Source organism: Miscanthus floridulus, chromosome 1 (assembly GCF_019320115.1).
Source record: "Miscanthus floridulus cultivar M001 chromosome 1, ASM1932011v1, whole genome shotgun sequence".
NCBI lineage: Eukaryota > Viridiplantae > Streptophyta > Magnoliopsida > Poales > Poaceae > Miscanthus > Miscanthus floridulus.
The window spans coordinates 150,136,394-150,161,846 of NC_089580.1; the positions used below are offsets into that span (position 1 = coordinate 150,136,394).

The 25,453-nt window shown below is 46.6% G+C and overlaps 2 protein-coding genes and 1 pseudogene across 2 annotated transcripts; 2 read left to right on the forward strand and 1 right to left on the reverse strand.

The window, feature by feature from the left end:
* Positions 1-6,530: 6,530 nt before the first annotated feature.
* LOC136465306 (uncharacterized) lies at positions 6,531-7,517 on the reverse strand. The gene has a single exon (XM_066464095.1). It carries the CDS (start codon positions 7,515-7,517, stop codon positions 6,531-6,533), a length of 987 nt encoding a protein of 328 aa, XP_066320192.1.
* A 14-nt stretch (positions 7,518-7,531) lies between these two features.
* Positions 7,532-10,270, forward strand: LOC136465314 (uncharacterized; annotated as a pseudogene).
* A 1,367-nt stretch (positions 10,271-11,637) lies between these two features.
* Positions 11,638-14,154, forward strand: LOC136543843 (polyubiquitin). Its single transcript, XM_066536183.1, has 2 exons — positions 11,638-11,790; positions 12,810-14,154. Exon 2 carries the CDS (start codon positions 12,810-12,812, stop codon positions 13,953-13,955), a length of 1,146 nt encoding a protein of 381 aa, XP_066392280.1. The 5' UTR covers positions 11,638-11,790; the 3' UTR covers positions 13,956-14,154.
* Positions 14,155-25,453: the final 11,299 nt, after the last annotated feature.

Sequence of the window (25,453 nt, forward strand, 5' to 3'; positions counted from 1 at the left end):
TGCGTACTCGTTTTGAGCTGAAGTTTCCTCGGGAAACTTGTTCCGCTTCTATTTGAGCCTGGTGTGTGGTAGTTAATGCCACCTCTTTTTCTTTCCATTTGGCCTCAAACATAGCTAACAATTCTTCATGCACACTCGAAATTTTTCTAGCATTATTCCTCCCACAAATTCTGTATGTGGATTTGTCATTTTCAAAGGCAATCTACCATGGAACCAGTCCTACACCTCGAGCCTGACTAGGATGCTCTTTCGTCCCTAGTGCTCGACTCAGGACGTCATCCTCCCTGTCAGGACAAAAGTACCATTTGCCACTTGAGCCTGTAGTGCTTGTATCCTCTCAGCGAGTTGCCGGACTGCATCATTGGGAAAACTTAGGGAGTCATCATCGTTGTAGGTCATCTTTCTTGCAAGAAGATACCTCAATGAGCGGGCATCCCAGCCTATAGTCTACGGTGTAACACCTTTTTGGACTAGCCCTTGTAACTTCTTCTCCCACTCAGGAACTTTCTTCGCATACCCCCGAGAGACGGTGCGGTGGGGGTTATCATTTCTATGGGAGTTGAGGGTATTTACTTTGCTAATGGCAAGAGCTTCCTCTAATTTCTTCTAACTGACAAAAGCTTCACAATATGCTTGCTGAGTAGGGTGCTCACCTTTTTGCCAATCTGGCTCCATTCTATTTAACACATGTTTTTTGTGCAACTCATGCTTGAAATACCTCCATTTTTTCCCATGCAACGCAATGCCTGTTTCATCACAATTCCTGTATCGGTGGGGTGCAAGTCAAATTCAAACAATTTCACCATCTGCTCCCAACATTTCTACTTAATTTCTTCAGTAACGCACCAATCCTCTTGACCTTTTGTCTTCTTCCAGTACCTGAATTTGATTGGGACATGTTTTCTCACAATCGCACCCTGGGAGTTGTGGTATGACGCAATCACCATGTCTGGTTCCTTGGGTTCTCCAATGCAATTGAAGTGCTCAATGACAAATCGGTGAGTGCGCAGCCTGTAGCCACGTGCTTCATCCTCTATTTAACTGATGTGTTTGTTATAGGTTCCTCTGCGCCAGTATCCTACACATTGACCACAACATTGCAATTATTGGCGGTAGCCATTATGTATATCGACAATGTAATGAGTCATGAGTAATTACCTCCCCACTTCCTTTGAGGTTTAGAAATGTCGAAGCTGAAACTGGGCAAATGTCGTCATCTCCACCTTGAACTTCAATCTATAGATTCTGCTTTGGAGCCCGCAGTACTAATGTTCGGTACCGCATCAATACCATTGGTGCTGCAGATACCAATTCATAGGCGTACATTGTTAGTGCAGGCTAATAACGTGTGCTAAATGGAATCCTAGAAAACTATTGTTTTAGTTCATTTTGGATCAAAGGCATTTACCCAGATTTACTGATAGCTTAACGAAGCCTAAGGTCTAGAGGTGGGGTTACCAGCTTTCAATGGACACCAGAAAACGCATCTAACAACCGTCCATCGCAAAGACAACGACTAAAGCAAAAAAGTTGTAACAATCTTTCAACTAATTAGAACCAATTGATCGCTAAAAAAACAAAATAAAAAACCCTAATGTCAACGACACTACAATGCTGGGAAGTAATCCACTGAGGCGAAACACAGACTACATTGCAGCAGCAGCTATAACTGAAAGTGGGCTGATAATTTCTTCCGCCTGGGGCTCTTCAGCTTGAATCGATTCATTCCAATTTGGAAAGTAGTGAATGGAAAGTAAGGAATCCGAATTAAGAACAAAGGAGTGGAAACTATTGAATCTCATTTCCAACTTAAATAATCCGCAATCCGCATTCGTAAATATCGAATCAGAAGCATAGAATCGAAGTACGGAAGCATGTGCACCTCCCTCGCTAGGGTGGGTCAACGGCGTGTTTGCGTCCATTTCGATGGTGCTACTGCGGCTGCGTGGGTGACAGATGCGGCGGACTGTGGAGGTACGAATCCATTTGCGGTCCTCGATGGCAATGCCAACACTCAACTATGAGTGGCCGCCACCGACTGCTTGCGGTGTGGTAAGGGAAAGGAGAGGGAAACTGTGTTTTGGCTGGGCGCCGCCACCATGGGAGGACGGAGTGTGGAAGGGGATAAGAATGGGGCGCGTGGAGATAACGCAGGGGACAGGCAAACCCTAGAAAAGGGATCCTATGACCGTCGGAGCTTTCACGTAGTCCACAACACTGTTCGCATATTGACTTTTGTGACACCGTTTGCCATTGTAAAATGTGCATTAATTGCACGGTTCGATAACTACGGCACAATGTATCACATAGAGAAGCAACAGTGATGCACCAGAACATACTCATCGTTAAGTGGACAAAGTCGGGAGGTGCGGCCGCTTAATTGGATGCGCATTTCTCCGATCCGGCGTACACAGTAAAACAACATAATGCCTACATTAACATGTACATTTACAACATAACTTAGTAGCGACGATTGAAGTGCGGTCACTGGTATGTGTCTTGGATCACTTGGATGACCGAGTCCATGGCAGTAGTGTCGATGCCAACCACGTCCCGCAGTAGGAGTTGCATCCATTCCCTGTCTCTTTCGTCGGGTTGTCGTGCATCAACCAGCGGTATAGCCCATCAACACAATTCTTCATGAAGTCGCTCAGGGCCTAGTTCAACGACTATAGGGACAAACAGGCGTCCACCTGGTGATCAACCCATGGAACACGGTCGTATTCCGGATGCGGCGGGATGATGACCACGCTCCAGAACCAGGATGCCAAGTACAGTACAATGAGCTTGTCGACAAACTCCTTCCACCAATCCAACAGACCGAACGTGTGCTCATAGCTTAAGACCATATTGTTGTCGCAATCATCCGAGAAGAGCCGCCTGCATAGGGCACCCTGCCAACTGGCGAGTGCACCACTGTTCCACGCGAGTTGTTCTCTCAAATGCCACTCCATACAAAACATTTGTGGTAAGGAAAACTCAGAAATATGTAATATTGCAAAGATGTACCAGCTCTAGTTTTGGTAGCATAACTAAGCAAATATTTTTTATACTGATATGTGGTTTCTCTTGTAGGATCTAGTACCTTCTAGTGTTCTTCCGGAGGACTTCCTCTGTGCAATTAAGGCAGCAGATTACAGCTCTGTAAGAACTTGTGTACAAGCATATTTCAGTACTATAATAATGGTGTTTTCTTTTCAACCAAAGAAATTGCACCTAACAAATAGTCACTGAGTTGAAAAGCACCGTCATAACTATTTACACCAACATGCCTGTCTCTGGCATCTGTTAATGGGAAAACATTTTTTAAAATGGAATGGGAAAGCATTATAAAACTTGAAACTTAGAGAAAGTCAACATGCCTGTCAGCATGTTGTTGATTATGATGTTGCGAATATTATTTGTTTAAGTAAATTACATGGCCGGTCCTCAAAGTATTGGGAGGGTTTTATCTAGGTCCCCAAACTACGAAATCGCACGTTTGTCTCTCTAATGTATTCAAGTGATCTCATCTAGGTCCAAGTTAGACGCGAGGAGTGTTAGAAGCTGACGTGGTTATCCATGTGGACATGATTTGGCGTGCCGTGCAGCTGCTGGTGCATGGAGCCGGAGGAGGACGCTGGCGCATGGACGCTGTCGTCTCGCCATTGTCTGGTTCCCCTCCACTCCAGCTGTGCCAAGGCCTTCTCCACCCTCTAAACCAGATTACGCCACTGCTCATCCAAGGTAGAGGCTCCTCGGGCCAAATCTCAGAGCGACAGCCGCCATGGCCAATAGACGCATGCTCGCGCGTGGTCGTCCTCCCTCGATCTCGCTCTGCCCTGCCTCTCTCTCTCTCGATTCAGGGTCACCCTAGGTAGTAGAAGCATTCGCGGTCGTGCCTCGCTGTCGCTCTGCCATAGCCGTGCTGCACGAGTGCTCTCGTCGCCAGTAATGACGAATGACGCCGCCTTGGACAAGCTGTTGTGCCTCCCGCTGGCTCAGTGAAAGCTCTAGTTTGGTTTTGGTTAATTGATGAAACCCTAAGTGCTAACCTAGTTTATCAAGATGATTATGAGATAGGTAGCACTACTCCAAGTGATGAAGCAATGACGAAGATCATGACAATGGTGATAGCATGGTGATGATCAAATGCTTGAACTTGAAAAAGAAGAAAGAGAAAAACAAAAGGCTCAAGGCAAAGGTATAAAATGTAGGAGCCATTTTGTTTTAGTGATCAAGACACTTAGTGAGTGTGATCACATTTAGGATAGATAGCCGTACTATTAAGAGGAGTGTAACTCGTATCGAAATGCGGTTATCAAAGTGCCACTAGATGCTCTAACTCATTGCATATGCATTTAGGATCTAGTGGAGTGCTAACACCCTTGAAAATATTTGTGAAAATATGCTAACACATGTGCACAAGGTGCTAACACATTCGGCGTTTTTGGAAAAATGAAATGTCTATTTTCTATTGCGCCGGATGCAAAATTCTTGGTGGTTGGCACATTTGAGCAAGGGTGAAGAAGTTAGAGTTGAAATGGAGTTGGTCGAAATGATGCTGTCGTCGGTCTACTGACCGGACGCTGGGTCACTCAGCGACCGGACGCTGAAAGGCTGCGTCCGGTCGAGCTGTCAGACGGCACAGTGGGTAGGGTTGAGCACCGGACGCTGGTCTGCGTCCGGTCAAGGTGGACCAGACGCGTCCGGTCGAAAAAAACATGCCTCGGGGAGCTTACTGGAAATGACCGGACGCTGGGGCTTCAGCGTCCGATCAGTTTTGACCAGAGCGTCCGGTCAGTTTCGTAGCCGTTGAAATCTGACGAACAACGTTTGAAGCTGGTGACGCGTGGCGTCCATCGGGCGACCGGACGCTGAGGGCCAACGTCCGGTTGGTATGACCGGAGCGTCCGGTCAGAGCGTGTTTTGCCCAGTGAAGGGGTACAACGGCTCTATTTGATGGGGGCTCTATTTATAGCCCCATGGCTGGCTCAAGGGACAACTCTTGCACATTTTCATTGACATAGCAACCTTGTGAGCTTAGCCAAAGCCCTCCCACTCATCTCTATCATTGATCCATCATCATTGTGAGATTGGGAGAGAATCCAAGTGCATTGCTTGAGTGATTGCATCTAGTGGCACTTGGTATTCGTGTTGCGCTGCGGATTTCGCTTGTTTCTCTTGGTGGTTGCCACCACCTAGACGGTTGGAGCAGCGGTGAAGGATCGGCACGAGTTGGTGATTGTTCGTGGCCGCCTTCGGTGATTGTGAGGGGAGTTGTACCTTCCCCAGCGGAGCGCCGAAAGGTAACTAGTAAATTGCTCGTGTCATTGAGTTACCTCACTTGTGGGTCAGTTCATGCTGTGTCCAATCTTGTGGACGAGATTTGTGAAACACCTCTTAGCCGCCGAACCACCAAGTGTTGGTCGACACAACGGGGACATAGCGTGTTGGCAAGCACGTGAACCTCGGGAGAAAATCGATTGTCTCTCTTCTTTGTCATTCTCCCGGTGATTGGCTATATATTCATCTTGTGATTGGTTCATCCCCTACACGTCGGTATAATCACTCTACTCACTCATTTACATTCTTGCAAACTAGTTGATACAAGCTCTTTAGTGTAATTAGAATTAAGAGCTTGCTTTATTATTTACATTCATCTAGTTGAGCTCTTTAGAGTAGCAAGGTTGAGAGCTCTTAGTGAGTAATTACATAGCTAGTTTGTGTGCCTAAGTATTCATTGCAACTAGAATTATTGGATAGGTGGCTTGCAACCCTTGTAGAGCTAGAGCAAGTTTGCATTACGCTATTTGTCATACTAATCAAATTGCTCTAGTTGATTTGTAGATTTTTAAATAGGCTATTCACCCCCCTCTAGCCATATTAGGACCTTTCACTTAGGCCATGCTGGCCCGCGCCGCCATCAACGCAACCAACTCCTCCTACCTCCACATCACCGGCGTCATGCTCGACCCCACGGGTTACTCTAGTGTGCTCCCCGTGGCCCTTCTGTCCTCGCTCCCCTTCCTCACGTCGTTGTCCCTCACCGACAACCGGTTCCATGGCGAGCTCCCCGCGGGGGTCCCGCTGCCGCCGAGCCTCTGCATCCTCGACCTCTCCGGCAACGCCTTCTCCGGCGCCATCATGAGGTCCCTGTTCACCGCCTCCTCCACGCTGCAGGAGCTCTACCTCTCCCACAACGGCTTCTCCGGTGGGGTACCGCCATAGCTGGTGCTCCTAGGCGCCCTGACGTGGCTTGAGCTGTAGCACAACGCCCTCACAGGGCCCCTGCTGAGGCTGGGCACAATGCGCTCGCTGGTCCACCTCGACGTGAACGGCAACGCATTGTCGGGCTTGCTGCTCGGCGCGCCGGGGACGCTGCCGCCGTCGCTCTGGTCTGTCGCGGCACGCAACAACTCCTTCTCTGGGCTGCTGAGCACGGCGCTGGCCGCGCTCCCCACGGTGCGGGTGCTAGACCTCATGGGCAACACAGTGTCTGGCACGGTCCCGGGCGCCGCGCTCGCGCAGCCGGCGCTGCTCGCTGCCTTCTAGCGCCATTCCCATCGGCGTCGAACTGGAACTACACACGGCCCATGACGCTGGTGAAGTTGGCGAGCATGACCTTCCGGAGCAGCTGCTCGCCTGGTCAAACACGCGCTGAGTCCCAGCCGCCCTGCCGTTGGCATCGCGGATGTTGGGGTCGGTGGAGAAGGTGATGTTGCCGTCGGCTTTGTCGAGGAACTGGTCGAAGGTCCCAACGCGCGCCTAACGACTGCATGGTGGACCTGATGGCTCGCGTCGGAAGGCTGGACGGATGCGGTGGGCGAGAGCGCCCACTGCGTGTTGCTCGACCCGAGTAGGCGGACGGAGCCCGTGCGCGGGAGCAACGGAGAGTGCGGCTTGGTGGAGGGCGTCCTCGGCGTGGTGGTGGCGGAGCCCCTGGAGGCGTCGCTGCACTCCGAGCCAGAGCTGGCGACGTCGGCGGCGGCATCCAGGGACGCTGTGTTGGCGAGCCTATGGAGGTCTGACGGTGCGATGCGGACCGGCGTGAGCGTCACGCCCGCAGGCCTCGTGGACGGGAGGAAGTGCATGGAGCGGCCGAACACGTGGCCGACACCGCCCTTCGCCCCCGACAGCTTCCCGATCTTCCTGGCCTCCGTGTCTGCGTCGGCGAAGCGCGGGAGCTCGGTGCAGCTGCGCTGTCGGGAGAGAGCTCGTGGCGCGTCATCTCTGACGAAGTGGTCCGCGAGCGAGGCCACGGACGTGGACGGTGGCGGCGGTGGCGCAGAGGACAAGGGAGACGGCGGTGCAGGCGGAGCCTTGCTCTTGCCACTCTTGTTGCCGGTGGAGGAGGATGGCCAAAGCGTGCGAGCGATCGAGACGGCGACGGGGGATGTTGTTGTGACTGGTTCTGATCGGGAGACTGAGCGTCGAGCACTCTGGCGGACTGGCGAGAGCGCGGAGGCGTGGAGCGGCGACAATCGGCCCGGCAGCTCCGTGCCGGAGGAGGACGTCCACCGCTTCGACGACGACATGGCTGCGCGACGCGATGTCCAAGCCAGCCGCTGTCCGCCGCCTCTGCTGCCCCCATACGCCATGTCCACGCTTAAATCATGTCCACGTGGACGACCACATCTGCTTCTAACCCTCCTCGTATCTATTTTGGACCTGGATATAAATACATTAGGGAATCAAACGTGCAATTTCATATTTTGGGGACCTAGACGAAACCCGCCCAATACTTTAAGGACCGACCATGCAATTTACTCTATTTGTTTCTTCTGCTTCTTTCATTCCTCACTACATGATGTTGATTGTTACCGTCTCCAAGATTTTTTTTCAAAATTCTATACCGGTAAAGTAGATATTTATATTTTATAGAATTACTCTTAAGATGAATACTTTGAACATTCCGATAATCAACAGTGACTCTAACAACTAAAATATTATAACTCTGATGGATAATCGTTAATGATATAATATGATTTGTGTGTGTGTGTGGTGTGGGGGGGGGGGGGGGGGCGGCAGGCAACAACAAAGATTAAGGGCGCGTTTAGTTCCCAATTTTTTTTGGGTTTGGCTACTGTAGCACTTTCGTTTGTATTTGGTAATTGGTATCTAATTATAGACTAATTAGGTTCGAAAGTTTCGTCTCGCGATTTCTCACCTAACTGTGCAATTAGTTTTGTTTTTCGTCTACATTTAGTACTGTCGCAAGATTCGATGTGACACTTTAGGTTGAAAATTTTTGGAATCCTGTCGCCAGGCTGCTACAGTCCAGTGTTGCAAAGACAGCAACCCTGAAGGTGGTCCAGAGCACATGGGCACCATACACATTGGGTCCGAAAGGTATATAACTAAACTGACATATTTTTCATATTCAGTTGTCTTTGATCTTTATTTGCGGTTACTGGATAAACAAATAAGGTGTCAGATACTATTTATTATCACAGTTATCCATTTTGTTAATGTATTGCACATCTTCCCCCAGAGCCAACTTTTTTTAATGTATTGCACAGCCTGTGCTTATCAACATGAGTAGGACAAGGGAAATGATCTCTTAACTCAAGAATGTTATTACTCGATAATAAGTTATGCTGTTCTGAAACAGTGCCCTGCACTAGTTATCCTGACTTTATTTACAAAATTTGTTACCTATATGTATAAATTGATGTAACCGCACTCATGTTATATGAGGCCAGCCTATAGTTAGATATTCATTCCTCATTCTTTTCTCATAAGGAAAGCCAGATGATCTGGCCTCTCATGTGATTGTGTGAAAACTATTTATTTGAGAAGAGAAATAGTATCACCTTGACTGAGTTATTCCACACTTAATGTCTTCTAATATGGAAATTCTGCTTTCTTCCAGCATGGAGGAAATTGACCTTGCATATAGGGTAAGCAGCAGGCGGCATCTCATCCAAAAGACCTGTTATAGAAATGACAATTCGTTCTGTCTTGGATTAGACCATCTCTCCACCAGGTATGCATTTTCTTGTTCCCTCATCATTGCAGTGGCATTAGGCAAAATATATAGTGCAAACTATCTACTAAGACATATCTCACTATCCCAAAATCCCAATAGAGCAAGAAATTATATGGGGGAATGCGTCGTTAAACTGTCATACGATCTTACCGCTACTCTTTGTGTCCAAGGCAATTTCGTTCCTACTCTGACATCTTTTCCATCTTTTGCTTTATCCTTTCGATAGGTCAGCATGTTATTAATCTTTTTGTTCAGTACACACCCTACAAACTTTCAGAAGGCAGTTGGCAGGATTCTAATGTCAGAGTATGTTGATCTTACTCACGCTTTGATCTCGCTATACATTCTGTGTTCACGTTAGCACATGCGGATGGCTCACAAATATTGTTAGCCATTGCTGCTAACACCATCTGTGGATAGACTTATTTGCTGGATTTGCCGTCAGGCATCAGTAACCATTTTGATGGGAACTAATTTTCAGGAAGCCTTTGCTGAGCGATGCTTTTCTTTAATTGATGAATATGCACCGGGCTTTAGCTCATCGGTGGTAGGCTATGATATGCTGACTCCACCTGATCTTGAAAGAGAGTTTGGTCTAACAGGTAAGCTCTTTCCCATAGTATACACAGCCTTCTTCTGCATGTCATCTATACTTGATCCTTTCTGTTTTAATTTACTGTATCAATAGAAGACTTGGCGCTAATAAAACATGATTCACATTTCACAGGGGGAAACATTTTCCACGGTGCAATGGGCTTAGATTCTCTTTTCCTCATGAGGCCTGCCAAGGGATGGTAATAGTTGTCTATTGCATTGATCCTTTTTCTCCTTGTCAATCTTTGAAGCTTCAGTGTCAGAATCCGTGGCTTTGGGATCATGACTAACCTGGGCCATGTTTAGTTCCCCCAATTTTCTGAATTTGGCACTATACAAAAAGAAGATTCTCCGTTACATCAAACTTGCGGTACATGCACGAAGCACTAAATGTAGACGAAATCAAAAACTAATTGCACAGTTTGATTGTACTTTGCGAGACGAACGTTTTGAGCCTAATTAGTCAATGTTTGGACAATTATTATCAAATACAAACGAAATGCTACAATGCGCTACAGTGTAGCTTGATCTTCGACGACGCCAACTTTGACCGGAACTAAACGCGGCCCTGTTTGCACTTTGGAGCATGCAGGTCAGGGGCTGTACCTCTGCGGGAGCGGCGCACACGCAGATGGTGGGGTGATGGGTGCGCCAGGACGCAACGCTGCCTCCATTGTTTTGGAGGACCTGATGAAGGCAAAATAGATGTACAGCTTGTTTGGCAGGCCATAAACGATCGTATATATAAATTGAAACAGTATTTTTCTCTCACACCAAACAGTCAAACCAGTTAGCAGTAAATAATCCACGATCCAGCCTAGCCAGCCGAATAGGCTGGTAGCTCACTGGAAACGGAGATGGCATTTTCATCATCACGAGGAGAAAAAAGAAAAGCCTGCAACAAACACATCATTCATTTGTTATGGTGCAATTTTAGTGCCATTCATTCATCAAAACTGAGAGCGTTCGGCTGGCATTAAATTGCTACTGTAGCAGCTAGAAAATACTATTTATACGGGAATTTGGGCCCTGTTTAGTTTTCAAAAAATTTTGGCTCCCACAGTAAAGGAGCATGTTTGGACATATGCATGGAGTACTAAATGTAGATGAAAAAAAAAAACTAATTGCACAGTTCTCGGCGAAATCGTGAGACAAATCTTTTAAGCCTAATTAGACCCTGAAAAGTCTTAAGTTCTACAGTAACCACATGTGCTAATGACCGATTAATTAGTATCATTAGATTCGTCTCGCAGTTTCCTGATGAGTTCTGTAATTTGTTTTTTTAATTAGTATCCAAAAACCCCTCTCGACATCTTTCCGACACATCCGATGTGACACCTAAAAATTTTCATCTCCCCAACTAAACATAGCCTTAATGAGAAAAAAACACTGCTCCAGCTAAAAAAAAAAAACCAGCCAACCAGCCAAAGCTGACCAGCCCAACACGCCGTGAGTTTTGGTTGCGCAAGTTCCTTTTTTTTTTTGGAGAGTTATTGTCGCAATCCATAGTGGGACCCGGCGCTGGATCCAAACTCTCAGCGAGACTGATCATGTGAAGACTCATGAAACATTTTGGTCCGTATCCGGCGTGAAATTAGAATCGTGGTAAAATGTGGAGCCACCTCTTTGGACCACGGCCTATGGGCTTATTTTGTGATGAAACAACCAGTCACGGTTCATTGGACATGGGCCATCCTAAGACAAATGAACAAGCTGAGCTATTGTCATCATCATAATTAGGTGATTAAGCCCATGCATATGCCAGAATCATGGCCTGTGGACTGCTCGAGTTGCTATTTTCTAGCACTACCCTCTCAAAAATAATCTACTTTATAAAAAAGTACCTTTCAAGCGGGCAGGCCACATCCGTCAGTGAGCATAGAGATACTAACGGCGTGGCGTTGACAGATCAACTAACGGCATCCAACCAGCGAACCACAAGCGTGGCAGCGAAGCAGATGGTCGAGACGTTCACATTGAACGGGTCTCTCTCGGCTGGCGGCACCCGGAAATTGCGTGGCGGAGCGGAGCGGAGGCGGGCTGGTCTCACACGGCACGAAACCGTCACGGCACACGGCACCAGGATTTCCTTCGCCTCATAAATAGCCACCCCTTCCTCCGCCTCTCCACCAAAATCTTCATCTCTTGTGTTGTTCGGCGCACACAGCCCGATCCCAATCCCTCTTCTCGCGAGCCTCGTCGATCACCCCTTCCCTCGCTTCAAGGTGCGGCGATCATCCTCCCGCTTTCGCTTTCCCGTCTCTTGGTATACGATTTATTATGGGTTATACGGGTGCTCTGAGTCCACGATCTGGCAACTGTGGGATGGTGTAGGCGGCTCGGAGATGGGTCGGGTCTTTGTGATGATTTCTTCGGCTCGTTGTTTAGGGTTGGATCTGCTCGTGGTTTTCTTCTAATTAAATCCCTGATGCAGAATGATGCATTGCTCGTCCTATTAGATTAGATGGAACCAGTAGGGTGACTCTGATTTATTTATCCTTGATCTGGTTTGATGTTCCTAGCTAGGCCTGTGCGGTCTGGTTCGTCAGATCAGTTTTGTTGTTTTTGATCTGGTTGTGAAGCCCGTCCAGATCATAGTAGAATAGAGAATGGTTATACGGAGTATGAACTAGCTGCTGTCTTATTAAGCTTTGATCTGCCTGTGTTAACATATACATGTTAATAGAATTAATATGAGCTAGTATGAACTAGCTGCTTGTCTTATTTAATTTGGATCTGCATGTGTTAACATATAGTTTTCATAAATAATCAATATGATGGATGAATATGTGCTTCAGATATATGCAGTTTTCTTCTGAGGCTGTAGCTTTTGTCTGATTATAAAGTGCATCATGCTTATTCGTTAAACTCTGGGGCTGTCTTAATAAGAATTCATGTTTGCCTGATGTTGGAGAAAACGTGCATTGACCTGTTGTTTTGTTCGATATATGCATGCTTAGCTATTACTTGATGAGCATGCATTGTCCTGTTTTGTTTGATATGCATGCTTTGAAAGATTAAGATATATGCATCTACTGTTCGATTCGATAATTGTTTAACATCTACCTGGTGAGCATGCATGCTCTGTTACTCATCTTTATTATGTACTTGGATGGTGGCATGCTGCTACTGTTCCTTGATTCTGTGCCACCTACATGTTGAGCATGCATATATGTTTATCATTGCTTCTTTTCCTTCTTGGTGTACTACTATATGCTTACCCTTTTGTTTGGTTTCTCTGCAGATGCAGATCTTTGTGAAGACCCTCACCGGCAAGACTATCACCCTTGAGGTGGAGTCTTCCGACACCATTGATAACGTCAAGGCCAAGATCCAGGACAAGGAGGGCATCCCCCCAGACCAGCAGCGGCTCATCTTTGCCGGCAAGCAGCTCGAGGACGGGCGCACGCTTGCCGACTACAACATACAGAAGGAGAGCACCCTCCACCTTGTGCTCCGCCTCAGGGGAGGCATGCAGATCTTTGTGAAGACCCTGACCGGCAAGACTATTACCCTTGAGGTCGAGTCTTCTGATACCATTGATAATGTCAAGGCTAAGATCCAGGACAAGGAGGGCATCCCTCCGGACCAGCAGCGGCTCATCTTCGCTGGCAAGCAGCTCGAGGATGGGAGGACCCTTGCTGATTACAACATCCAGAAGGAGAGCACCCTCCACTTGGTGCTGCGCCTCAGGGGAGGCATGCAGATCTTCGTGAAGACCCTTACTGGCAAGACGATCACCCTTGAGGTGGAGTCCTCGGACACCATCGACAATGTCAAGGCCAAGATCCAGGACAAGGAGGGCATCCCACCGGACCAGCAGCGTCTGATCTTTGCCGGCAAGCAGCTGGAGGATGGCCGCACCCTTGCAGATTACAACATCCAGAAGGAGAGCACCCTCCACCTGGTGCTGCGCCTCAGGGGAGGAATGCAGATCTTCGTGAAGACATTGACAGGCAAGACCATCACCTTGGAGGTTGAGAGCTCCGACACCATTGACAACGTGAAGGCCAAGATCCAGGATAAGGAGGGCATTCCCCCAGACCAGCAGCGTCTGATCTTCGCTGGCAAGCAGCTGGAGGATGGCCGGACCCTTGCGGACTACAACATCCAGAAGGAGAGCACCCTCCACCTGGTCCTCCGCCTGAGGGGTGGTATGCAGATCTTTGTGAAGACCTTGACTGGCAAGACCATAACCCTGGAGGTTGAGAGCTCTGACACCATCGACAACGTGAAGGCTAAGATCCAGGACAAGGAGGGGATCCCCCCAGACCAGCAGCGTCTGATCTTCGCCGGCAAGCAGCTGGAGGATGGCCGCACCCTAGCAGACTACAACATCCAGAAGGAGAGCACACTCCACCTGGTGCTCCGTCTTCGCGGTGGTCAGTAAGCCATCAGTCATTGAAGCTGCTGCTGTACCTGGGTCGCCTAGTGCCTCTTGTTTCTGCCATGGATTGTGTCAGTATTTGTATGATCTGTGTCGTGACTGAGTTTGTTTCATGGACTGGTTGTGTTCCGTCTTCTACCCAAAACTATTGCACGGCAGCATATGGCTTAATCATGAATAAATGTGATGTTTGGATTTAAAATATGTGCTGAATATTGTTGTTTTTTGTCATGTCAGTTCATGTTACTAAATTGGTTGGTGTTTGTCGCACGTTCATCTTTTTACTGAATGTTTACTTCAGATTCTGGCAGTCTCGAGACTGGTTAAAACTTACTGCCTGAAAATAATGCAGTTCTTGATTTTCATTTGAATTTTTGAGACTGGTGAAAACTTACTACCTAAAAAGAATGCTGTTCTTGATTTTCATTTGAAGTTTGATTAGAGATAGCGGACCATCAGGTTAATTGTGCATAGAATCATAAATATTAATCATATTTTCTATGAATTTAGTCAGACATAAAGAAAATTTGATTAATACAAAATTTTCTATGTCTTATTGATATACATGTTTGATTGTCTGATTACATGTTTGATTATTTGGTTTGTTATTACTGTTTTACTAGGTTCAGATCGCTATTTCTTGGTAAATCTATATAGGCTCGTGCAGAACCTTATTTTTTGTGTGTGTTCCCTCGTTTTGTTCCTGACGAGTAAATTTTCTGAAGGCTTACAAGTGGCTTGCTTTTCTGCATGTCCAATTTTTTGCTTGGCCATTGCAAAACAAACAACTTACCTAACTTGTGATCTCTTGTGATCAAATTAGTATACTGGATACTGATAGAAGTATGACCCTTGATTAAAGAAATTTCAGGATTAAAACTGATGGATGGATGTTATTGACCTGGAAACAGCTGCTTGCTGATTGATCAAGCTTTGTTTGATTTGTTAAATATCAGTATTATCACAATGTGTTCAGAGAAATTAAATTCTTCATATCCTTTAGTTCGTATTGTACTGATCACTATTGAGAGCAAGTTCTGATAATGTCAATTAATATTGCTTTGGCTTCTGAGTTTCGTTAGGCTAGTGTTCATGGAACCTGCAGGTTCCGGTTGTTTCCAGTTTCTTGTTGGATGTTCACTCTGTATTGACTAAATGTTAGCTAGAGTATTCAGATTCCAATTGTCGGAATAATAATTATAAATGTCCTAATGTGGGCACATTACACTGTGGGTTGTAGATTAACATGTTTGGTTAGATTCAGTTCTTTTTGAATCAAGGAGATGAAGGTCATGGACTCATGTTGGCTTGGGCAGAACCTTATTATTTTTTATTTAGGCGTTACGTTTTCCTGTATATGTTATCACTGCTCAGACCAATTCAAAATAAAATAATAAAATAAAAGAAGGCAATCTCTTCTGCAAATCAGAGTGCACCTTCATGCCCATTTTCAGACATGCTTAACTTTTTTTAGAAATAAAAAATCAAGAACCCGTTAACTATGATGCAGACATAGTAGGTGATTGCCATCTGTCGTGTCCTTTATGATCTGTCAGAATTTTCTCAATTTCTTGGTGATTGGTGGTGGCCTTATGCAATGCCCAAAAGAAACCCTTAAGACCATCACAACATAGAAAATCCTTTTTGGGGGGATTTGGGATATGAAAGCCTGAGTTATGATTTTTTATTCATACACGAAGCAATTTATATTTTACTTGCAATAGATAGAGAAATGAAAACAGCTAGCAGAACTTGAAGGAGTGTCGCAGCCCTGTAGGCCTGTAGCTAAGCTGTTGCGTGTTGCCAACTGAATCAAGAACAGAGCTGGAGACGAGCATTTCATATGGCAGACAGGAGATTGCATAGTTGGCTCCGATTTGGCAAGTGATGGACGCCCACGCGACAAGATGGGATCATAGTGCTCACATACCCTATCAATACTATTGCAGGTCGTGGCAAGATCATCAAGTTCTGTACTAGGAGATAGCATGGCATGTGATCAGTTCTGATCTTCAACTCTGTATTTTTCTCCCCAACAGTCCAACTCCATGCTTGTTCTGCACACTGAAGTAGCGTGGGACACATGACTACATGAATGCATACGGAAACCAGTACATCCGTCTCTTCAAATTTCACAAAGACTATTGGACTTGCTTTGTGAAACGAAACTTACACCACTCAGGTTGTGTTTGAATCCAAGTTTAGCCCCTAAACTTTAGTTCTTAAACTTTAGTCCTGCATGGGGTGTTTGGATCCATGGCAAAAGTTTAGTCGTTCACCATAAATTGACTGATTTGCCCCTCGTTAAGGCATGCACATGCACAACGTGCCCTCCATCGCCCTCTGATGTTCTGCTCGGCGCCGGCCAGGAACGCACTGCTGTGGAAGAGTTGATGCTCCATCAGATTTGTACCAAAATTGAACAAATTCAACAGCAAAATCAATGGCATGGATCAACCACAATACACAGGAAAGGAGATGCTCTTCCACGAGATCCACGGCCTCAAGCCATCGATCTGTTTCCTCCCAACGAATGGAATCAACCTCCATCTCAACCTGCAAGCATCGGATCCATAGGAGGGGAGAACCTGCAAGCACCGGATCCATATGGATTTTTTTTTAATTTTAACACTTTTTGAAAAATAATTTTAAATCTAACATTTTTTTAAACTAACACTTTTGGCCGCGCCTATTACCCTGGTGCGGCCAAATGCCTGTGCCGCGCCATGCATGGTGGCGCGGTAGAGGGATGACGTGGCGGCGACCGGAATCGCTGACCGATGACGTGGCAGGGTCTGCCGTTCCAAGGTCGATGGTGCGGCAGTGCCGCGCCCTGATCCGTGGCGCGGTAGATTTGAATGAAACCCCGCGGCCAATCCTGCTTGTCCGAGCAGCAAGCCCGCCTGGCCGCCGCGCTCGCCGCCCGCCCGGCGGTACCTGGACGGTTTAATCGGAACGCGCCGCGCCGATAGTGGGAGTTATTCTAAGTATTGCTTGACGTAAAATCAATAGTGGATTTGTTTCTGTCTTTTGTTGAAATTTTTTCATGGCCAAATAGAGAATTTGATAAGCCAATGAAATTATTTCCGTCTTTCATAATACGGTTAACCACCATGTTAACTAATCGATTACGAAAAATTGGATCGGATTGAAATGAATATTTTTAAGGGAACTTATTTATTTGGCTTTTTGGCCTCATATTGTAGGATCGGCGGCGACGCGACCATGGACCCCAACTTCCTCGACCCCTCGCGCAAGACGCCGGCCACCGGCGTCGAGATACCCCGGGACTACCGGTTTCTAAACTAGTTGCTACTTAATCTCGCATGCAGTGATGTCGCGACGTATTGAAACGAATGTGAAGCAAATAAATGAAGTCCGTGCGCAAGTTGACAAGCTGTCACGTAACATTTTCATTGGTTTGACATAAGTTCGACATAACATAACCAACTAAGCCTACAAGTTTCGAACGCCAATAATAATTCGACCTAACAAACTAAGACCCATGAGTATAAGGATCCCTCGAACGCCTATGTCTTCAGATTTGTTGGCAACACATTGGGAGTATAGCCAACGTTGGTGTGGTCGCGTCGCCGGTGCGTACGGCTCATACCCTGCAAGTATATGATATGCACGATTACTTAGAATTATTTATGATCGTTAGTTCATGTGGCCTACGTATTTAAAGAAACTGCCTTTGTTAGTACCTATGAGGCTCCTTGGGTACCAAGCGGGGCACCACCTAGCTGAGACATGCCGATCTCGTTCTGCGGCCAATCGTTCCACTGGCCGTGCTATCTACGGAAGCCTGAGGGGTCATCGTCGTCATCGTCGTCGTCCTCGGTTGCAGGGTCCTTCCCAGCGCTATGATGTGGTGGTGTACGCACCGCGGAAGTGGCACATGTCACCGACTGAGAAGAGCCGGCTGGTGTTCTCAAAGAGGCTGAATATGTGCTACCCGACCGCGTCGGGAGTGGCGGTTCCTCATAAGGAGTGTCTATGCAGCTCAGCTTTTGAGCTAGCTTCCTGCAGCTCTTCTTCACCTTCTGCATAAATAGACGTTAAAGTTAGTACATTTTTCAAATGCATATACACTAAAGAAACAATTTCGGAACAGACTAGTTTATGTTTACCTCCACAAAAGCCTCGAGAACGCCTGGCCCCTGCCCTCTAGACTCATGAAACCGAAACGCTGCTTCGTTGGACAGCCTCGACAATTGTGTCGCCTGGGTACAGAAACATGGTTGAACAATTTTAGTATACATAATTAATACCAAATGGATAACAAATTATACCATTCAAGTATCTTACCATGTATCTTTGTAGCGGGGCTCTCTATAGCTATGTGTCCTCTCTAGTGGCAACGTCGTACACATCTTCAATCGCATCTTTCTCCGAGTCCTTGTCAATCGTCTCCTTAGTGTACAGAGGCTTGATATGTGTCCTCGTAGACCTGTGAAGCCAGCGTAGGTACTCGTCGAAGGTGTGCTGGTCGTGTGGAGGACCCACATGGACTGACTGTCGTTCCCTGGTCTCCCATAAGTGGATGTGCACGTTGTGTGTTACGCGCCAATCTTTGGTCTTGTACCTCTTCCTGCGGTCATACCTGCAACAAAACGATGTTAGTTGTACCACACACACCTCTAAATTTTAGCTTTGTTATTAATCGATAACACACACGTACAATCCTTGGTTGGTGGAGTAAAGCAGTGGTGGGGCAGTCTGTCATTCTTCTAAACTGTCTGTAGATCCTGATGAGCAAGTGAATCTCGACCACGTGGAAGAAAATAAGAGGGACGTTGCAGCGATACTCTTCTGACTCGTCCCTAGTGATAGGACTGAGATAGTACTAGAGCTCCGGAGCATCCCAAGGACACCAATGCACCTGAACATTTTGTAATTGAATTAGGCTGTGATATAGTGTAGATCGAACAAGACACATGTATGATAGTAAAGAGAGCGTAACCTGGTGCTGTGTCAGGACGTCAAGACCGTCCGTGTACTCCCTATACTTGCGCCTCGTATTCCCTCTAACTAACTCTGATTCTGTCCAGATAAACAGAGCTGTAGGGAGTGTATCCTGCCCGTTCCATTGCTGCATTGAACACGATAATGAATTAGGCATTAATAAACTCATCATATGTAAACATAACGAAGAATATAATGAACCGAAGTACTTACCGGTAAACTAGTACTAAGGGGCCTCCAGACGGGCCATTATTCCCAACACCAAACCTGGAGTAGGTACGAGTAACCTCCAAGGTTCGCATACCCTGAGGTGCGACTGCAGGCAACATATAACTGTCGATACGTCCATGCCAGGACTGCGCTGCCCCAACTGTACGCCGCTATGTTCTTCCACGGATGGCGTAGTATGTCAAGGAAGATCCAGCTAATGGTGTTGCCCGAGGCGTCTGGGAAGAGGAAAGCACCAAGAAAGTGCCAGAGCCACACTCGAGCGAACATGTCGATCTGAGCCTCCTCAGCCTGTGGGTCCAAGTAATCAAAGTGCTCTGTGATCCAGGACGACGAAACACCAGAAGTTTTCCTGAAATTTACTAAAGAAAATGAGACCCGATGGCTGCAGAAAAGCAATGCATGTTGTGGGGGTATTAACCCCTATACCCTTACGGCTAGGCTTGGGTCGGCCCGGACCAGGGGGTCTGGCCCACTAGAAGACGACGCGTGGCCCGGCCAATCTGCTCGGAGTCCCGCACAAGGAATCAAGGCAGACCTAGAGATCAAGTAAGATCCTGGTCGGTTAGAATAGGAATCCTTATTCGGTCACCTATGGCAATTGTAACTGGTTAGGATTAGTTTCCAGATCTGTAACCCTGCTCCCCAAGCTTTATAAGGCGGGTAGGGGACCCCTCTAAAAAACATCTCTCATTGACATACAGCAATACAATCAGACGTAGAACGTAGGTATTACGCCTTCACGGCGGCCGAACCTGGATAAAACCTCATGTCTGTCTTGCGTCACCATCTTGTTTGTAGCTTGCGCATCTGTCTGTCGATAATCTACTACCTTGGACATACCCGTAGATAGACTGCCGACCATATTTCGTCGACACAAGTATTAAATAGGCTTCAATTTCTCACTTATTTTTCTTAGAAGTCTCGTCGTCCGGTGGAAGAAAGCTAGTAAACAGAGTCACCAGCTCCCTCCAATGATCGTTGTCAACTATCCCTGTCACTGGAAGTCCCCCCAACCGAAGGCCAAAAATAGCCTTCACGTCCTGCATGGTCAAGGTCATCTCGCCACAAGGTAGGTGGAACGTGTGGGTCTCAGGCCTCCACCTGTTATAAGAATAGAACGGCTGTTAGTTGACTCAAATTTGTTATAAGAAAGTTTACGTACAAAGAATGCACTCGCACCTGTCTACAGCTGCAGTAAGTAGTGCTGGGTCAAGGGGCGGAAGATCGTGGTTGACAACACGGACAAGCTCGAGGAAGCCGATACGCCGTATGTACGGCGCATAACGCTCATCCCACTGGTGCGCCCTGGTGTGTGTGCGGGACCTCAAAGTAGGCAATGCCACCTCTGCGCCGTTGTCACTCAAGATGTGTGCTCGGTGCTGGTCGTCGTACTCCACCTCAAGAATGGAGTACAACGGATGCTGCGTGGGAGGGGCCATCCTGTTATAAATTGATAAACTAAGCGTTAGAGTATTCAAATTAACAAAATTCAAATTAACATTATGTAGCATTGCAAAATTTGAACTACTTGTTATGCAATACGAACATAATATGAAAGCACATGTATATATTCAAAGTAACATTAACAGACATATCACACACTAGTAACATAAACAACTTCACTAGGAATATAAGCATTTGACGAAACTTCATGAAGTCATCAAAATCGACGTATCATGCACTAGTAAGTACCAACTTTTTAAAACTAGTATCTATATCTAAAATCCCTAACTAAATAACTAACTATAAACTAAATAACAAATACCTAATCAATCCCTAAACCCAAAATCCTAACTATACTAGAACACACAACCTCAAACCTAAAAACTACCTACATAAATCATAAACAAATTCACTAACCTAACTATCCTAAATCACTAACTATCCTAAATTTGACAAACTATCATAAATCAATAACAATCATAAAATCCTAACTATCATAAATTACTAACTATCCTAAATCACTAATTATCCTAAATCACTAATTATCCTAAAACAATAATAATCAAAATAACAAGAAATCGAGAGGAAGGTACCTTAGGAGTGGGCGGCCTTGACGTGCTAGCGTTCGTGGCGCGGCCGACGCGGGCGCTGTGCGGCGGGAGTGGCCGAGCGCGGCGTGGGCGGGCGGGCGTGGGCGCGTGCGGGAGCTGGCGGCGGGCGCTGCGCGGCGGCGAGGCGCGTGCGGCTGGTGGCGGGCGATGCGCGGCGGTGTGCGGGCGGGTAGGTGTGCGTGCGGGCGGACGGGCTCGCTCGCGGTATTTATTTGGCCCAGCCGCGCCATGCTCCGTGGCGCGGCACTACCACGTCAACGATCGTAATTCCGGTCGTCACCACGTCAGCCCGCTGCCGCGCTACCATGTATGGCGCGGCACAGACATTTGGCCGCGCCAGGACAATAGGCTCAGCTAAAAGTGTTAGTTAAAAAAACAGGTAGTGTTAGATTTAAAATTAGTTTTTAAAAAATGTTAAAATTAAAAAAAAATCTCCATATGAGGGGATGGGCGCACGGCCGCCGTTGGGAGGGGGATGTAGAGATTTTTTTATTTTAACATTTTTTGTAAACTGTTTTTAAATCTAACACTGTTTAGTTTTTTTTAATCTAACACTTTTAGCCGTACCTATTTTTCTGACGGGGCGAAACACCAGTGCACGACACAGCCACACTGGTGGTGCTTGCTTGGCGTGGATGCTGGATGAGCGGAGCGGCTCGTTTTCAGATCGGCCAGTCTCTATCCCCAGCTGATGAGAGCGACGTCCAGGTCCAACAGGGTATCACTGACCGGGGACTGACTGACTGAACTAATACCGGTGGTGGTACGCGGACTCCATTCCGTGGGCCGTAACATGAGTACGAGTACAGGTACGGAGGTAGGTAGTAGGAAAAAAACAATTCAAAATCGATCCCGGAGATCCGTTCACGGAGCTGGCGCCCGTGCAGTGCTCTGGGCTCTGGCTCTTCTGCTACGGTGGCATGCTGTGGCTACAGCAGCCCTGCCCGTCAGTGCGCTGCGCACTGTCACTGTGGACTCTGGTCGAGGGAGGGCATCTCGCCGCAGGCCGCGCAGCAGCGCCTGCGCCACGGCGCTGGACTGGCGGGGGAGGCCAGTGACATGACCGGCCAGTCGCAGCACGCGCAGGGCCGCAGGGAGGGAGTGCCAGTCGTCTCTCGGGTCTCAGCTCCGGCTAAGGCGGCTGGGGCTATGTTTAGTTCCTTAAATTTTCTAAATTTGGCACTACGAAAAAAGAAAATTTTCCATTATATTAAACTTATGGTACATATATGGAGTACTAAATGTTGACGAAATTAAAAACTAATTGCATAGTTTGGTTGTACTTTGCGAGACGAACGTTTTGAGCCTAATTAGTCAACGATTGGACAAGTATTACCAAATACAAACGAAATACTACAGCGCGCTACAGTGTCGCTACAGTGCTCTGTGCTTCTGACGTCGCCGAATCTGGATGGAAACTAAGGCCCCGTTTAGATCCAAAATTTTTTGGATTTTGGCTACTGTAGCACTTTCATTTTTATTTGGCAATTAGTATCTAATTATGGACTAATTAGGTTCGAAAGGTTCGTCTCGCGATTTCTCACCCAACTGTGCAATTAGTTTTTTTTTCGTCTACGTTTAGTACTCCATGCATATGCCGCAAGATTCGATGTGACGGGTACTATGCAAAAATTTTTGGCTTTTAGGTGACATCTAAATGGGGCCTAAACATGGCCTGGATGAAAAACTCCAACCTCGTTAACTCCGCTCGGTTCGTGGTCGTGAGCCGCTCGTGAGCTAAACGAAGCTTCCTGAAAAAAAATTATCAAAACTTATATTATTTTTTATATTACTTCATGTCTTGCACTTTACAATTGACTGGTAACTGGTGTAGACCCTATAAATTGACTGGTAACTGATCTAGATGTATTTCTTTTATATTATTATTATTCTCAAACTTTAGATAAATATAAATATTATATTTTGTGTATTTTTTATACCTGGCTCACGAGCTTAACGAGTCAACTCGAGCTTTTAACGAGCCGAGCCAAGCAGGCTTTTTGGCTCGTTAGGATAACGAGTCGAGCCGAGCCGAGCCGAGCTAGCTCGTTATCTTAACGAGCCAGAACGAGTCGAGCCAGCTCGTTATCCAGCCTTAGCTCTAGCTCTCTGAGCTCCAAGCAGTCCTAGTCCTTCGTAGAGTAGGCCACAGCCACAGGAAGGACGAGCCCCGAAGGATGAGGATGAGCCCCCGGGACGACGTGAGGCCCCCAGGTTTCCATGATCACGTGGTGGCAGCACACGCAGCACGTGGTGGCAGCACACGCAGCACGTTGGCAGGCAGCAGTGCTCTGCCGCCGCGGCGCCATACGCCGTGGCCAGTGACTGCCGCGCCAAAATCGGTGGCGCGGTAGACCCTGCCACGTCACGGGTCAGCGTCCTGGTCATCGCCACGTCATCCCTCTTGCCGCGCCATCATGCATGGCGCGGCTAAGGCATTTCGTCGCGCCAGGGAAATAGGCGCGATAAAAAGTGTTAGATTTGAAAAAAATAAACAATGTTAGATTTAAAAATAGTTTATAAAAAATGTTAAAATTATAAAAAATCGATGGAGAAGGGCGGCGCGGCCACCACCGGGATGGGGATGGGCGCCACGGCCGCTGTCAGGAGGGTGATGGAGAAGGGCTACCGCCGCGATTAACTCCTTCATGGATCCAGATCTAGGAGAGCGGCGTAGAGGGAGGAAGAGAGGGCGCGGGTGGGTGGGGAGCGGCGCAGAGGGAGGAAGATGCGGGCACGGGTGGGTGGGTGGGAGTATTGAACGTCCAGCTGTAAGTGCATCTAGCCCTTTAGTGGATTTTGGTAAATTGAATGACAACATAATTAAAGGTCTAATAAGTTTGCTAAGTGTTGAACAGGAAATTGAGTCTATTGCATATACTTGTGGGTTGTGTATTAACAAGTATATACAAGGTTCAACTAGTAGGCAAACTTGATGATATGCCACAATGTGTTAAAGTGAATGCCAAACTATGTATTGTTGTATTGGAAGTTTTTGGAAGCAATCTAGTTCAAGCAAAAGACAACAATACAAATAGAATCAATGAAATGGCTTTTATGTTGTGGGATATCATAGCATCATGTGAAAGCAAACATACTTGGTAAATGACAATGTATAGTGGATATAAGTCGGTCTCTACATTGGTTTGCTTACATAGATGAATATATGAAAGATCAATTGGAATGTCAAGCCAAAATGAGAAGGGAATAAGGAATTATGAATTAGCTTGACTATATTGATGTTGATCCATGTATGTCTCTATGTGAGACAAACTGAAGCTTGATTGATCTCAACATTCATATCTAGAAAAAATTTAAGCAAGGATCAAAATATTGAAGAAATGGTTTTCAATGGATGCTTAATATAATGTGACTTAAATATGGCTTGATAGGGTGAAGATAGCAAGGAAAGGGCTTCGAGGTACTAAGCGAAGGTGAAGGGCAAGCGAGGGCTTGACGACCGAGGTATCATGGCTAAGGTGAAGAAAAGAGTACTTGCATTGAGTCGAGGTACTAATCAAGCTATGAGAAATCATATTGTGTTGAGGATCAAATCATTAGTGGACGTGACTTGAAGCCATGAAGATGAACTCATAAGTATGGAAATGGTTCAAGTCACATAATCAAGGTATAATGAGAATGAGGAAAACATACTCGATAATAGAAGTTTTCAATTGCCAAATGAAGTGGCAACCAGCTCAAAGACATTTACATTCTTTTATGCTTTGAATTTAAGTTTAGGAAAAACCGTACTATAAAGGGGGATTCTAGTATAGTTAGTCAACTGTGCAACCAGATGCTCAAAACTTCAGATCTATATCCTCTTACCCAGCCAAAGCAGCCAGCCAAAAATCTTTAGATTCTACCTATTTTGGCTAGGGCGGCAGTGCTGCCCATAAACGACCGTTGGGACCCAAGAGGTATAAATACCATTTGGACTGGCCCATAACGGAGAGCCTTCTTCTCCAACGGTTCAGTTCGAAACTGAACAGACCAAAGCTCACATCTCTCTCCTCCATTGTTGCTCCTTCATCCTTCAAGCAAATCCTTGATTCCCACCATCAAAACTTGAGAGAAAAGACAGCAAAACTCGATTGGAGAGAAGATCCACTGATTCTCAATGTCTAAGAGCATTTGGTTCATGTTTGGCCGGTGGTTCTAGGGTTTGTTACTCTTGGAGCTTGCTCCTAGCCGGCTAGGCGTCGCCCTTGTGCTTGCCAACTTGTGTGACAGCCTTGGGAGGTTTGT